The sequence below is a fragment of the Manis javanica genome, chromosome 2 (assembly GCF_040802235.1).
Source record: "Manis javanica isolate MJ-LG chromosome 2, MJ_LKY, whole genome shotgun sequence".
Taxonomy (NCBI): domain Eukaryota; kingdom Metazoa; phylum Chordata; class Mammalia; order Pholidota; family Manidae; genus Manis; species Manis javanica.
In genome coordinates this window covers 160216828-160234050 of record NC_133157.1, presented here as the reverse complement: position 1 = coordinate 160234050, position 17223 = coordinate 160216828, and the positions used below count along the sequence as shown (strand labels likewise).

At 36.8% G+C, this 17223-nt stretch overlaps 1 protein-coding gene across 3 annotated transcripts in view; it reads right to left on the bottom strand.

Annotated features, from left to right (window-relative positions):
• The window catches only part of KCNB2 (potassium voltage-gated channel subfamily B member 2), a 391562-nt gene that overhangs the window by 351543 nt on the left and 22796 nt on the right, over positions 1-17223 (bottom strand). For all 3 annotated transcript variants that reach the window (XM_036998300.2, XM_036998299.2, XM_036998298.2), the window contains one exon: positions 13581-14263. In XM_036998300.2, coding sequence (XP_036854195.1) covers positions 13581-14159 — 579 coding nt within the window. In that variant the 5' untranslated portion in view covers positions 14160-14263. The remainder of the gene's footprint in view (positions 1-13580; positions 14264-17223) is intronic.

Here is a 17223-nt window from a genome sequence, read left to right as displayed (position 1 = left end):
TCATGACTCTGGACTGCAGGGAATAAGGTTCATTTTTTGTCCAGGTTGTGAAGGAAGCAGTATAGTTAGAAAAGAACTGGTCTCAGATAAGAACACAGAATAAGTGTTGCAAGAACACTGATGATATTAGGAAGTTACGCTATACCTCACAGAGGACTTTGAAAACAGAAGCTAATACAGCCTTGTGAAAAGCATCTGTTACTGTATCAGGAATCAATTAACCACAGTCTCTTCCCCTAGAGTTGAATTTCTTCTCAAAACAGAAGGCTCTGGGGATAGTGACAACTATTATGAGGGAGTAGAAAGAAGAACCAGCTTAATTTGCACAGCCAGAGCTCATAGATTAAAGGAGGGAATGAGGTAGGTGAAGAATCAGATTCTTTCAAGCAGAGAGGAAAAGCACTATTTAAATACTGATTTTAAAGAGTCTAGAAAAAAAAAGTCTACCTTCCTTCAGACCAAAGAAAAATGGCTATTTATAAATTAAACATAAAATGCAGTCAGATTTTTTTAGGTTTATCTCTCTTCTTTCATTTGGACTTTTCACTATGTTCAATTTCACTTAAATTTAAGTAGATATCACCTCATAAAAAGATTTAGAACCAGGTTAAAAACAAATATGAAATCCAACTGAAGCCAAAGACATTAAATGGAAAGTCAAGAGTTGTTTATGTACAGCATGGTGATGACAGTTAATAAGACTGTATTGTATATTTGAAAGTTGTTACGAGAATAGGTCTTCAAAGTTTCCATCACATGAAAATATTTTGGGGCAACTGTGTATGGTGATGTGTGTTAACTAGACTTATTGTGGTGATCATTTTGCAATACATACAAATACCAAATCATTATGTTGTACGTAATGTTGTATGTAAAGTATATCTCAATACAAAAACAGTGCTCAGTCAAGTGCAACAGAAACATCCCCTGACATGGAGGGCTTTGGAAGGGACTAGCAGCATGGTATGTGGAGTGGGCAGCAGGAGGTTTGCTTTTGCATTCCTCTCCTGAGGCAGTGGAGGTGAAGCAGCTGAGAGCAGGGGTGCAGGGAAGAAAAGCAGGGGAAGGTGAGTCTCCTCTGACAGAGAGAAAGTAACAGACCAAAGAAGGAATAAAGAGATCTCTTCATTTGGGTTGAGCTGCAATGAGAAAGGCATTTGGATATTTTCCAAGTACCCACTGGAGGCAAAATGGTGCCCTATAGAACATTTTCTATACTAAAAGTACACTATAAGGCCATCCCATCACAGCCAGGTCTGAATAACTGAAAAATAAGGTACCTGTTATAATCTTCAGATTCAGTTTTAGATACATGCATCAAAGTGTAGCAGGATAGAAAATTCATCAGTGTTTTGGCATATGTTAGAGAACAAAGACAGGTAAACACAGGGCCCCAAACAATTTTCAATTGTGTGTAATATTTCTTTCTTTAAGCACATAAATGTACCTGATACACTGTTAAAATATGCCCATCAAAAACAGTTTGCTACCCTCTGAGCTAACTCATGCTTAATCTATACTCAAAACTTTGAAAGAAAGTGTGTGATTAGCACTTTGTAAACACTCTATACAATTTTACAATAGTTGTAATGGCTCATGAGCTAGAGTTTGAACAATAAAGACCAGTGCTTAAAACAGATTTTTGCTTTGAATTTTAATATCACTCATAATGCAATTACTTTACTTATGTAATACAATAATTTTTATACCTGCAGAATTCACTTAAGAAATACAATAAAATGTGCTAGCTTTTTACATAGTAAATATGTAATAGCAAATTCATGTTATATTAGATTTTATCCCACTATTTCCTAATTTTTTTCACTGCACTTATAGTTCATTCCACCTGTAGTATAGCAAGTTAACACCTTTTAAAAAACAAGATTACCTACCAATGTTTATCTGCCTCTAAACTAAAAACTGCACTGAAATGGGACAGGTTGCTCACCTTATAGGTATTATGCAAGACCTCTTGTTAGTTTCCCAAAGTGAAAAATTCCATTGTATTAATGAAATACACCTAATTTATCACAGCACAAATCTGTTCCTGTACTTCAGACAGTGGCACTGAGTTATTTTTTAATTCAATCAAATTCTGATTGAAACTACATGCTCAGATACCAATATAGAAGTTAGTTTTATACTTTATACAGACAGATTAACTCTAATAAATAAACTAAAATTTGAAATAAAAAAAAACTAATTTGTGGAAATATTTGTTTGAGGATTTAATTTAGATGACACCAAATAAGACAACTACACTTCAATATATCCAAAATTCACTCTGGGCTTTATATTAATTAGAGATAAAACAACAATTGGAAGACTGGAAGTTCTTCCACTCACATGCAAATATCCTGAGGTTCACTTCAATTGTGTAACCATGCAACCCCATTTGGAACTATGCCAGGATTACTGGACTGTTCTTGATACTGCTGGGCCATAGGCTAGCGAAACTATTTAAAGTGGCATGCCACACTTTTGTATCAGGAATGACTCAACAAGGCTGAAATAAAAGCATGAAATCCAGGATGGTAATGACCTCTAACATCCTGAAACAAAATCATAGGAGACTAATAAAAATACTTATTGCTATTCTTGGATCACTAGAACATTTTCCATGGAATTTGTACCCAATCAGGTTATCACAAAAGTTTATATTCTGAAGGAGCTATCTTATTTGGGTGACATAGTTGCATCTACTCCAAATTGCCAAATACAGGGTGAAGTTCACTATATTTTTTGTGCAAGTGGGTTTTAGAATATAATATGCTCTATGGAACTAATAACTGGATTCAGTAAAGTTGCAGGATACAAAATTAATACACAGAAATCTGTTGTATTCCTAGATACTAACAATGAACTAAATGAATTATCAGGAAAACAGGAATTATCAAGAAAAATCAGGAAAACAATTCCACTTACAACTGCATCAAAAAGAATAAAATACCTAGGAATAAACCTAACCAAAGAGGTGAAAGACCTGTACTCTAAAAACTATAACATACTGATGAGAGAAATTAAAGAAGACACAAATAAATGGAAATTTATCCTATACTCATGGATAAAAAGAATTAATGCTGTCGAAATGGCCACCCTGCCCAAACCAATTCACAGATTCAATGCAATCTTTATCAAAATACCAACAGCATTTTTCAATTAACTAGAGCAAGTAATCCTAAAATTCATACGGAGCCACAAAAGATCCCAAATAGCCAAAGCTATCCTGGGCAGAGCGTATTACACTTCCTGACTTCAAGTTATACTACAAACCTACAGTAATCAAAACAGTATGGTACTGGCACAAGAACAGACCCATAGATCAATGCAACAGAACAGACAGACCAGATCTAAACCCATACACATTTGGTCAAGTAATATATGATAAAGGAGCCATGAATATACAACGGGGAAAAGACACCCTCTTCAATAACTGGTGTTCGTGAAACTGGATTACTATCTAACTCTATACACAAAAGTAAACTTGAAATGAATCAAAGACCTGACTGTAAGACACTGAAACCATAAAACTCTTAGAGGAAATACAGGCAAAAATCTCTTGAAAATAAGCATGAGCAATTTTTTCATGGACTCATATCCTGGGGCAAGGGAAACAAAATAAAAAATGAACAAGTAGGACTACATCAAACAAAAAAGATTCTGTATAGCAAAGGACACCATCAGCAGAACAAAAAGGCAACCTACAGTATGGGCTGTATCATAAATGATACATCTGATAAGGAGTTAACACCTAAAATATATAAAGAACTCATACACCTCAATACCAAAAAAAAAATAACCTGGTTAAAAAATGGGTGGAGGGCCTGAGCAGACATTTTTCCAAAGAAGAAATACAGATGGTCAACAGGCGCATGAAAAGATGCTCCATGTTGCTAATCATCAGGGAAATGCAACTGAAAACCATAATGAGATATCACCAGTTAAAATGGGCACTATCCAAAAGACAAAAAATAACAAATGTTGGCAAGGATGTGAAGAAACAGGAACCCTTGTACACTGTTGGTGGGAATGTAAATTGGTGCAACCACTGTGGAAAGCAATATAGAAGTTCCTCAAAAAACTAAAAATAGATATCCCATTGACCCCGTAACTCTACTTCTAGGAATTTACCCAAAGAAAACAAAATTCCTGATTCGAAAGGATATATGCACCCCTATTATGGCAGCAACTTAAGTGTCCATCAAAAGATGAATGGATAAAGAAGATGTGGAACATATACACAATGGAATATTACTCAGCCATAAAAAAGAAATCCTGCCATTTGCAACAACATGAATGGACCTAGAGAGTACTATGCTAAGTGAAAGAAGCCAGGTGGAGAAAGACAAATACCGTATGATTTCACTTATTTGTGAAATCCAAAAACAAAACAAAACAAAATGAACAAAATAGCATTAGACTCATAGACCCTGAGAGGTGACTAGTGGTTACCATGGGGGAGGGGCTGGGGGTGGGTGGGTGGGGAGGAAGAGGAGAATAAAGGAGCACAAAAATTCTCAATCATAATATAAGATGGTCATGGGGATGGTAGTACAACATGGAGAATATAGCCAATGATTCTGCAACACCTTTCTGTTGACAGATAGTAACCACACTAGTGGAGGTGAGGATTTAATAATGTGTGTAACTATTGAACCACTGTGTTATATACTTGAAATCAATATAAGATTGTATATCAAAGGTACTTCAATAAAAAAAATAAAATATGCTCTAATGGAGAAGTGGCAGAGTGTATGAATAACATCTCTGTCTCTCAGGCACACACAGACACACACAGACACACACACACACACACACACACACACACACACACACACACACACAGACCTAGTTCAGGTGCCACTCAGTGAGGGCTGTTGCTACGTAGTTCGCCCACCCTAGAAACAGAAAGTTAACTACAAACATCAGTTGGCTTCACTATTATTAGCCCTTAGTAATATCTAGAGTTCTCTCACTTAAAGCTTTATAATGACATTAAAGGGGATGATTTACGGGGAAAAAGCCATTCGTTTTATGTATCAGCAAAGGAACAAACTTAATCATAGATGTACACACAGCTAAAACTAAAGAATACATAGATGCAAAGTCTGATATAGTTTTGATGTTAGCTATTAGTGCCTCCTGGAAAAGTTTTAGAGGGATGAAAGCAAACATTTTCCTCTTCCACTTTGCCATTACATGTGGCTTTGCCAGTCACTGTTTTCTCTGTTCCTAGCTGGTCCATATCTAGCCTGTTTATTCTGGATTGGTTATATCTGTGTATCAAGGCTGACACAACAATTGCAGAGAAGTCTTGATCCCCTCAAATCCTAAATTCTGATTTTAAACTATATTCTAGGAGATATGGGGAAAGGAGTAAGTTGGTTGAAGTGCTGAATGTTGCTGGTAGATACAGGACATGCAGCTTGCCTCCAGTGTCCACATGTTGTGTGGAATGTGCTTGCTGTCACAGCCTGGAGACTTCTCAATTCTTCTCTGTTCCACTGAAGGCTGTTAATGACCACCAGGCTGTTGTTGGGCAAGAATAATTTCCAGGCTGACTACTACTTTTAAAAGAGCTTCATGAATCTCTACCATACTGTACCTCCCCCATAAAATGCAGGAACATTTAATGAGAGTTGGTATATGTGACAATGAGGGGGAAAAACCAAATTGGGTGAGGCTAACAGTACTGAATGACCAGCTAAACTCACCCATGATAAAAGCCACTAGCTCCTACAGGGCAACTTTACATTACACAGAATTGAGATTTATGCCTCAGCACATTATAGCTTATTGAATGTTACAGAACTTTGAGGTTATTCTCAAGAAGAATAAAACCACCAATGCTAAATCAATGCCCGAAACAAAAAAATCTGTTGCAATCTATGGTTACTTCATGACTATGCACAAGTAGCTGGAGTTTTTGTCTATGCAATCATGCTTTGATCAAAAAGGAATTTTTACTTCAGCAGTTCTTTTAGAATCAACTTTATTATTTTGAAAATAGTTTTCTTCACCAGAATGGTCAATTCACATGGGTATACAGACAGAGTCTCTATGTTAAGAATGATTCTTACTTTGAGTCAATTAACCATGCTCTCTAAGGGCAGATAGCAAAAATTTTTCCAAACACAAACACAAACTTTGTTGAATTTCAACTCTCTTTTAAATTGTAAGACTTCCATTTTTAAATTAAAATTATTCAAAACATTTTGCAGAAAATGAAGCATTCCCAAGTGTTACTGTAACAATTATAAATATATTTCTTCTAGTCCTATTTTTTGCTTTGAATTATTTTATTGTTACTTTATTTGAATTATTAATGTATGTGTCTCCAGTGAGCTGACCCTTTTGTGAAGTGTAGAGGAATTAAAAATAAATGAAATGTCCAAAACTTTCTACTTTTGATAATTTAATGTATATAACATTTAACATTTAATAAATATTCAATATTTTATATATAATATTCAATGTTCAATAAAATTTGCTAATTTGATTTTCCATAACAAGCAATCTTATATTAACAGGTTCTCTGAGAAGAGATTATTTCATTTCATTCTATATGCCAAATATTTCTGTAAAATATAAGAGCATCTAACAAAAAAGAAAAGATTAGTGCCATTCAAAATAGCATCTTCTCATGTTCAGGTCCCATGCAACTAACTGCTATATCTCTACCTTATCTCAATACTTATTTCTAGTTATAAGGATAACCTCAATACTCTGTAACGTGTTACAGGAATTGTTTAACACTAACAACATAAGTAAATAAGGGTGAGGCAATGACTTACCATCTTGAGGAATCAATACAGTTGCATGACTGTACTTCTTTGCAATTACTAGATAAAACTTGTGCAAAGTTCCATTAGACACAGAAATGCTTAAAAGTAAATAATATGGGAAAACCATGTGATGTCAAGGCATATGCACCATGGGAATTTTCTTATAAACTCTGAACATTTGGAAAATATTTGTTTTCTTCTTTTTTAAAATGGGAGATAAAACTCAGATAAGAACACTTAATCTAAATCATTATTCAAACCCTTCTAGAGTCTTCCAAAGCATAGTGTTAAATATTGTGACCATTCCTTCATAATACTTCTGCTTACCTAAAACAGTACATCATTCACTTTATAAAGCCTCTCACTTGAAATAAAGACAACAAATCTGTTAATAATCAAAGCAGTGTACATGGGCTTTTTCAAAACCAGGATATTTTAATACCACCAGTGTGTGCTGTTTTATGATACCATTAAATAATGTAGAAAGAACTTAGTTTTTTTTCCTTGAAAATATAATTACCTTTGAGGTTTAAAAATAGAGCTTGAAAGGAGTCTGAATGTCTTAATATTAATGGAAACCAATGATTTTTCAAATGAGATAGAAACATTGCTTAAAAATTAAGATTGCCCCTCCTCAAATGTAATCAAGAAGCAAAGAGGAAATGAAAAGTGCATGAGTCTTAGATAATTTCTTTCCTTCAAAAATATTCACATGTAAGGTGATCATATATTGCCCAAACTGGGACACCTTAGAGAGTGGAAGGAACCACTGTTAATAATTAGCCTAGGACAAAAGGCATTAACCAGGAAATTCTCAGTAAAACCAGGACATATGGCACTATCTGTAAGAGAAGATCGGATGTGAGCTTTTTAACCATTTCCTCATCTTTCTCACCCTTTTCTCCTGGACCAAATGATGTCAAGGGGACAAAGGGTGGTGCATTTTCAGAGCAGCCTTTTGGGATAAGCCGAGAAGCACAGATCTAGAAATACGACCCCAAGAGCTAAAGAATGAACTATCTGAAACATCTGAATAAAAATTCAGTGTTTTCTATCTTATCTGTTTTATTTTTTTATGCCAAATTTCTTCCAGGCTTTCAACCAGTTGTCTGTATGGATTATATATGTTAGAAAGGGAAAAAAACATATCTCTAAGCCAAACCTCCATACAGACTGGCCAAGTTCTTTTGAGCTCTCCATTTAAAGCTCCTCTGAGCTCTTACACCATGTTATCAGAAGAGCATGAACAACCTAATCTATATAGCTGGGATGTAGAAAGAAAAGGTCAAGCAGGGAACACAGGAAACAACACAGAAATGGTGTGATTGGCACACTGATTAGGCCAGTGGCCATCCCAATGGGAACTGGAGTACTGCGTAGTCCACAGAGGTGCCTTGACACAAGATTTTAGTGTGCGTTCACACTGCATATCAGTTCATTTGGGGGCCCTTTTATGGTTTTAATGGTTACTGTTATTGTTTATCACAAGGTACGTCATCAGAAAGCTAAACAGAGAGTTTACTACAAGCAGAATTTTTCACCTGTGTGTATGTGTGTGTGTGTGTGTGTGTGTGTGTGTGTGTGTGTGTACAGGTTTCCCCTAATATCCATAAATTCACTTTCCTGCCACTTTCATTTCTAAAGACCTACATTAATTAATACTACCTGTTTTCACTAATGGAAAGAAATCTGAAGAGTTTTTTTACTTTCATGAAATGGTAATTGCTTCTTTGCTCAATGCCATTTCACTTAAGAAAGGTTTCATAGGCACCTTCTACTTTCAAATAGTCGGGGGAAGGTGTGTGTGTGTGTGTGCACCCACGACATGAAAAAATTCTGTTCTTGAACTGAAAGGAAATAATTTATGGCTTTGCTCCAATATCGTACTTTTTTTTTCATTCAAAGCATTAGAATAACTGATCTATAAATTATAAATAGAATTAGAATGTTATGCATTCTTCCCTTGAAGAGTACCCAGGATTGTTTGTTTTATTTGGATTTATTTTCTTTTTACTATTTCTGTGACTTGAGAGTCACAACTCTAACAACTCTAATTCAGTTAGAAGAGGGAGTGTGGCTTTCAAAGAGGTGTCATCAATAGGGTAAGCAAGCAGGCACCATCCCCTGGGAAACTCAGAACTTTGACCTCTGGCTCTCCAGACAGCTCAAATTCCAGGGACACACACCATGCATCTGCCACCTCCACTTCCCTCTTGATCCAAGGATGACTAAGGTCTCCCAACCCTTTCCAGGCTCCCTGAGGTGCTGTGCTGTGCCCTGCAATGAGGATGCTCATGTGGGTGTGTGGAGGTAATGAGCCAGGTGCAGCAGATACAGTCATCTCCTTTCCCCCATTCAATGTATTTTCCACAGGAGCAATGTCACTGCCAGGGGTGAAAATTGGTGCTCATGGGGAGGGGTGGAAATAATCTTCGATATTAAGGTAGTTTGTAGCCCTCCGAGATCTACCCTACCTGATAAAGTCTTATTCCTTCGTTTTTCAATTCTCCCTCTAGGAAGAATTTAAATTTAACTTAATTTTTCTCCTTAAGGGGCCATTAGTGAAAAAAAAGTTATGAAACAACTCTCCAGTCAATCACTGTCTCTTCCTTATGTGGGTGGGGTGGGGAAGTAGGGAGAGAGAAGGAAGAGGAGGAAGAGGAGTAGGAGGAGCGAATGGGGAAAAAGTAAGATGAGAGAGGAGTCCTTAGGTGGGTAAGTAAGTGGTAGTTGTGGATAAAGAAAGAAACTGAGGAGCAAAGCAAATGATAAACACTGCCCCCTGACTCATTCCCAGACCCTGACTAACAGGGTTGCTGGGTAACTCTCACTGGTTCAGATGGACCGAGATGTCTTTCTGCCGATTTTGCCTCATACTGTTCTTATCCAATAAAGGCTGCTTACAGTCTAGTTTCCTGACCTGACACTTGAGCTGGGCCTGTTGGCCAGCATTGTATTGCACACCACGTCCACTTACACGTTCAGACTGAGGTTTGCTTCAGAAGGCTCAGCTGTTTCCTAACTGGGTTTGTCTGAAGACCAGCTGACTTCCTTCGTTCCTGCCCTTCATCAGATATTCGGAATGAGGTTGCCATCTGAAGAGTCTAATTCCTTTCAGCTCTCACCTAGGCCCTACTTCTTTCTGCCTATTATTTTATCACATAGGCTGATAGGACCCATTTCTCTTAAATGCTTTCAAACACTTTTTAGACTCAAGTCACTGTATGCAAAATTTACAGGTGAAATGCTATTGCAGTTTCTTAAGGAAGAGGCCAAAGAGAGAAAAATGTTTCCAGTCCAGAGGCTGACTAAATTGCCCGGTGCTGGAAGAGGTACAAGATCAAGTCTAATTCTACTTCACTGCCCAGGAAACTGGCAGGCAGTTAAGCCCACCTCTTCCCCTTGCATGTTCCTATGAAGGGCATACCAGAGTCAGCAATTCCATGTCATGGTAACCCAGAGGTTTGTGCCAGCCAGATACACCAAGAACGAAAAAAAGAGAATATCCATCATCCTGATATAAACTCACATCATATCATGTTACCAGATCATACCACACCACAGAATGCTATGAAATAATTTTTACTAGCCCCGTCATTGTTTTGTGAAAAGTACAAGTATATTTCATGGTAGCTTGTGTATGTATAAAAATGTTAATTTGTTAAATATAGACATTTCAAATATACCACACTTTTAAATTGTTTTGGCATTTTTTTCCATTATTAATATTTTAGAAGTTTCAATTAATAGACACCAAGAAGCATGTTCTACAAGAGACAGACTGTTATTGTCAGGGTTATGCCCAAAGACAAAGTATGACAGGTCAAATAGGTTTTGCAGTAATTTTGTATATCATAATGGATGCACACAGCATGCGTTGAACAATTATTACTTAATTGACTATTCAGTATTTATTCCATGTCAATGAATATATATTCAACCTATTGTGAAATATTTTTCACAAATGTTCACAAAGTCAAGCTTTTCCTTTTATGCTAGGGATTTGGCAAGTAATCTCCTACCTTTGATACTTTATTACAAAAATGTATAGGTAAATTATAAAATACAGAAAAATCAAAAGAGAAAAACCCGGTATTTTCAAGGAAATAAAATCCTGTTTAAGCTGAGAGAATTGTTATTTTTTTTAATTCTGGAGAGAAGGGTGTTTCTTTCTACATGTCTACTTTAATGTGTGTAAAGCACAGAGAACATTCCATATATGTTCAACTGAATTACTAAACCAAATAAGCAATAGTTGTAAAGACAAGATAAACTGATATTCTCTTCCAAAGATATCTTACTTCCTAAGCAACTTAGGGAAAACATATAGGTTCTAAGCATTCCTACACAAGAGCTTTATAGCATAAGTGATGTCCTGATGTACCCATAGTACAAATAGTGAAGGCTGGAGTAGCATCCTACTACAGCTTTTTTAACAAAGCAAATAATTTCTACTTTGTAAAAATACTATTCACACATACCTAGTATTAGCACTCCCCTCACCAAGAATTATTCCAGAGAAATAACAAATTATGTGACTTGAGAAGAGGACAGGAAAAGGTAGTGGTTTTTATAAGGCATCATACAGAGCTGTTTTTAAAATGTTCCAAACCTCAGACAAAGGAACAATACTTTCACTAAACTACTATAAAATCAAATGTAAATAATTTCCATAATATTTCACCATTCAAATAGAGAGGAAAATGTAGACATTTAAATAAATAAACACAAATCCTTTATGAAAATTTAGTAAAGAGTCTACTTAGGTTAGCAAAGATTTGCTTAGCTTGATTAATAATTTGGAAACAAATCTATTATTTATAACTACATAAAAATTTCCCAAACCAGTGTTGTTAGCTACCAGCTATAGTTTGTAGGTACATATCTGTACATACATAATTTGAAGCAAGTTTAAATAATCTATCTGATGCATATACCTTTATTGACATATTGGAACAGGCCATTATCAATTTTTATGTCTTCTTAAAGATCAAGAGATGGCTTCTTCTTCCAAAATTTAGAGAGTAAATGAACTACCTTGTCTGGGAGACAGGTTATTGACCCTATTCCATCCTTACAAGAAATTCTTAGGAAAAAAAAATGCATATAATTAAAAAATTTTTTCTATAGGGTGCTTAATTTTGGATATGTGTCAGTAATGCTGTTATTAGCAAATAAACCACATAAACCTTTCAAATTTTCTTTGACTTAACTGCTTATTTTTACATATTTGGTTAACTGCCCCTGAAACATTTGGTGGAACAATTATTTATTCCTCAATTGCCTAAAGGCTTGAAAGAGTACATTTACCCAAAATACTCTCTTACATCCAGAATTTATGTCATTCATCTTCAATATTCATTCCATATTTTTAGTAGTAACTCAAATATGTAACTGAACACTTGACATTAGAAAGAGCTATAACCGTTCTCAAACAAAACCCATAAATGCAGCACATCCATTTCTTTCTTATGGGTTAAACAAAAGTAAACAAATTTTTCATAACCACAAAAAAACCTAGTTGAAATCTTCCATTTGTCAGAAAATGTGCATTTCCTCATTACATACAACAGTAATACATTTTATTTCATTTAGCTCCAAGTCCTATAAATAAAATGCCTTTAAAAGTCAACAAGATGTAGAAGTAGACATATCAACCAGAGCAAGAAGCAGTTTTTTCATTGCTGCATTCAGCTTATTATTTGCATTATTTATATGTTGTAGATTTCATGTAGTATCTTAATTTCCAGTCAACAGGCACATATTGTCTTTATATTTCTGTAATTTTTACTGTTATAAAAAATGAAAGTGACAAATTCTAATTTAAAGAATTCATATGATGACAATCTTTATGCTACATTCCATTTTCATCTAATATGCACAAAATATCAATACTAATTTTCTGCCACTAAAGTTGACTCTTCAGATGTCTGCTTTGTAATTCATATTGCAATACAGAACTAAATACATGGGATGAGAACTGGTTTGAGCTAACCCTCAAAGCTCTCAATAAAATTAGATAAACAGAATCATGCAGTTGAATTAAATACTGAAATTAGTGGCAAAATATTTACTCTGAGATTGAGACATATGCAGGCACAATGGAAACATGAATTTACCTTCATTTTAAGCAAACAGTTTATGAACTCTGACATATGGTAATACCTCAATTGTAGAAAAACTTATACACCAACAGACAGAAACATTGTCAGAGTAGACCTCCAAACAGGAAGCAAATGGATGCATTCCAGACATTGGCTCATTCCTTACACACTTAGTAAGACAGTCCTTTCCTTCATGCATGAGGCCCCCCAGCCCTCTGAACTGTAAGGAGCTACTCTCTCCTTTCTTTCCTTGCACTTCAACAGAACGAGGCCAGGACACACTCCTGTACTTTTCATGACAGCACCTTGCCTTTACAAGGACGGAGCCCAGGCCCCAGGCTTCTGCAGGACTCCATGCCTGCTGGATCTAGCCTAGGACGTCCTCCTCAACCTCCAAGTCACCAACACCACACTGTGCCAGGAAAACCAGAACTCTCTGAAACAACCCTGTGACTCAGGCCTGCCCCGACCTAATAACGGTATTTACAAAAGAGTAAATGCCATTTTATGACATCACACGGGAAGAATAACTCTATTCAACAAAATCAGATTTTGGAAAGTATCCTTCACTGTCTGTGTAGCCTCTTTTTGTCCTATCTTACCAAAACATCTTAAATGAAGACAATCACACTCTCTGGAATGTAGGCACATGCTAAGCACGTGGAGGAAAGCAATGCCAAGCTTCTCATACCTTTGCAGCCACGGATGAGTTGGGTTTCTCCAGCAAGTCCCATAGCTTCTTCCGTTTCTCCGGGCAGCAGGTGTTGTCAAACTCTTCGCCCTCCCGCTCTCGCATGGTCTCTGCCTCTCGCCTCAGTTCTTCATTCATTTGCTCCTTCTTCTGATGGTATCTGGCTTGGCAGCAGGACTCTAAGTAGATCTCATCAATCCCCCAGTAATCAAGCTCTTGGCCAAAAGAGAGAGCACACATTTCCTCCATCATGTGGAGTTTCCCGGTCCGGTAAAAATTTAAAATGGAAGTGAAGGCTCCCGGGTGCCGATCAAAGAAATACTCGTTCTCGTTCAGGTTGTAGTCGTCACACACCTCCAGGAGGCTCTCGTGCGTGTTGCAGTCCCGGAGCTTCCCCAGGCGCGTCCGCGGCAGCCGGTCCAGCGTTCGCCACAGGACTTCGTGGTTGAGGCCCCCCACGTTGATCTTTACTCTCCGTGAGCACGTTTTGCTCCTAATGATGTCCACCGGCTCTGGTGGAAGAGAAAGTGTCGACCTTGAAGTCTTCCTGTTTAAGCCAGGGGGAGCCTTTTCTGCCATTTTGAACTGAACAAAGCCGCAGAGCCAGGGTCCTCAAAAGAATTCACCGCGGGGAGGTCAGCTGCAGCGATATCGCTCTGAGGCAGGCATTTCCACAGACACAACTGGAAAAGAGCAACAACGACCATTTGGTTACTTGCATTTTTCCCAAAGCACTTCTTATTCTGTGGGATCGCGCTATCTTTCATGCACAGCCAGCAAGTATGATATGAATTCCTGTGTTTTTATGGAGATCCGAAACTTTGATTTTAAGATATAAGAAAGCAGGAAAAAGACAACACAATATACTACATAGAAGAATGCTGTGTATTCAATTTTACACATCTGTAGGTTGACAACACCCAAATTCATCTCCGGAGACCTCTTTCTGATGGCCAAAATATCCATGTGCTGATCTGCTCTTCCCAGATGAACCACAGACACCTTCAGCTGCACTGGTCACACACTCACCTCCCGGGCCGGCCAGTCCTTGTTCTTTCTTCCCCTTAGATTTATGGCTCTCCACACCTCCACGCCCAGCAACTCAAGCTAAAACTCTGAGAAATCCTGATCAATCAATCCACATCCAAATAAACACCAGGTCTTGACAAACGGTACCTCCTAAGTGTGTCTGAGGCCCTCCACCACCATTTCCCAGTCCCTGTTACCCTTGATCCACAATGCTGGTTCAAACCCTCAGCATCTCTTGCCTACTGATCCACAACAGCCTCTTCAATTGGATTCCGAACTCTGGTTTTCTCCACCTAAAAGCTATTCTCCACACAGCTAGGACAATGATCTGCTAAGATACAAATTTGATCTTGCTGTGCTTTAAACCCCACGAAGGCTCCTCACTGCTGGCAATATCAAGTCCAGTTGCCCAAGTACATCTGGCCTACCTCTTCCCACTCTCCCCTCCTCTCTCCCTCATCAGTATATTCCAGCAACCCCAGAGCCCACACGTCATTCTGTCTCAAGTTGCTGGCCTTTCTTCATGCAGAGCTTCAATCTGCCCCATTTCCTTTTACTAACTGCTCCTTGTTTTTCAGGACTCATCCCAGATATCACCTCCTCCAGATAGCATCCATGATCTCTGTCCTGTAGGGTCATGAAATTCTGTGTGAATGTGTCTTCCTTTTCATCAAACCACTGCAATAACACTTTCCCCACAGAATGCTGGGGGCTCTTAAAGAGAAAGACTCTCTTCTCTGTTGTTATATCCTTATCACTGAGCATACTGCTTATATATTGTTAAATAATGAATCAATTCTTTAATTTTTTTCCCCAGAAGACAGCTTACCAAAGATCTAGTAGGGCTAATGTATATGGCCAGAAAAATGCATAAATGGAGTTATTTGGATCACTTGCCTAAAATGCATCATGTTTACATGTTATTTGTACATGTTTGTGTGTACACAGTATGTTTGTGTGTACATGTATTCATTGCTTCACAGATCTTTTCTCCTGTGGATTAATTCTTTAAGATACTATTCTTGTGTATTCCCTCTTGTTAATCTATTATTCTGATCTACACCAACAAGCATCGTCTAATTTGATCTCCCCCTAGAATATTTTTACAGAAAATCACGGAGCTTCAAGCCATTCATCCAAAACACCATGTTTAATGTAAAACACCACATTTCACACAGTGAATGGCTATACCAGAGGGAAAAGCTTTTAGATTTAAGAGGTCCTTATAATTGGAACTCTCTTTTAAGATACACATCAATTTCTGCATGTCTCGGGTTTCTCCACTCCTGTAAATTTATTTCTCCATCTGGAAACCAAGTATCTTCTCAAATGAAAATAAGTCAAATTTATGAAAAAAAATGTAGATGTACTATGTAAGAAGTATTTCAAATATGGCCAGTAGATACATTTGAACTGGGTTTTTCAACTACATTGTTATAGAAATGTTTTAAACATATACATACACATTTTCATGGCACATGACAATAATATCTATTCTTACAAAAATAAAGAATTACAATGACTGAGTTAGTAACTTAAATTATCTGAGCCTCAATTTCTTAATCTATAAAATGAGGAAAATAGTGTCTACTTCACAGGCATTTTTATGAGATAGTTTATGTGAAGTGGCCCTGCGCAACTGAACAGAGTAGGAAAATTCATATTTCTTCTTTAAGTTTAGCTTCCAATCACTGAAAGAAAACCAAGATTAAAAGCTATACTAGTAAAAATAAGTAAATAAATAAATAAATAAATAAGTAAATAAAAGCTACACTAGTGTCTATTAAATAAGTGCTAGAAGTTAAGTTTCTCTAATGTAGGCATAAATGCTGTCTTCTTAAGTGTATTATAAGCTAATAAGGCCAGGAATTGTTGGCCCCACCTTTTCTCTATCAAGCACTGAACCTACCCACCAGGCACCTATAACATGTATCTTTGATGCCATTGATGCCGGTCTCCAAATTTTGTATTCAGGTAACAAATACAAACATAAAAACAAAACTGAGCAGCACTATAAGGATCAGGCAAAATAGCTGAAAATATTAGAGATGGGGCAATTCCAGTAGTGAATGAATGTCTGTACTCCATTCAATGCTTTGGTTTTAAGTGCCATCTCAGCAGTCCATATAGATTATGCAAAGAGGCCACATGAATAAGCAGGAAGGCTAATACATTTTTAATATAGTTACAAATAAACATAAAATGAATTTACTTCTTGGAATATCATCTCTTATACTAATGTGAAGAAGATAAATGGTTTTTGAACTGACTGTAGTACCAGTCAAGAGGTTTTCCAGAAAGAGTGACAGCAAACTGCAGTATAATACAAACATGTTTGTGGTCAAAGGCTTAGTGTGACTTTGCTTACAAAGTCATCACTTAGAGCATAAATGTTATGTCACACTCACCGGTAGGTCACCATTTGTCTTAAATAATTTCACACTGATGAATTAGAATGACTTTTCCTTTTGTAGAGTGTGTCTCAAGTGAAGAGAGGTCATAAGAATTATATTTCAAAATATCTTCTTAACTGATCAAGAACTTTTTATTTTAAGAAATCCAGTGTTTGTAACAAATCCCACAATAAAAGACAGGTTGAAATTCAGTATCTTTC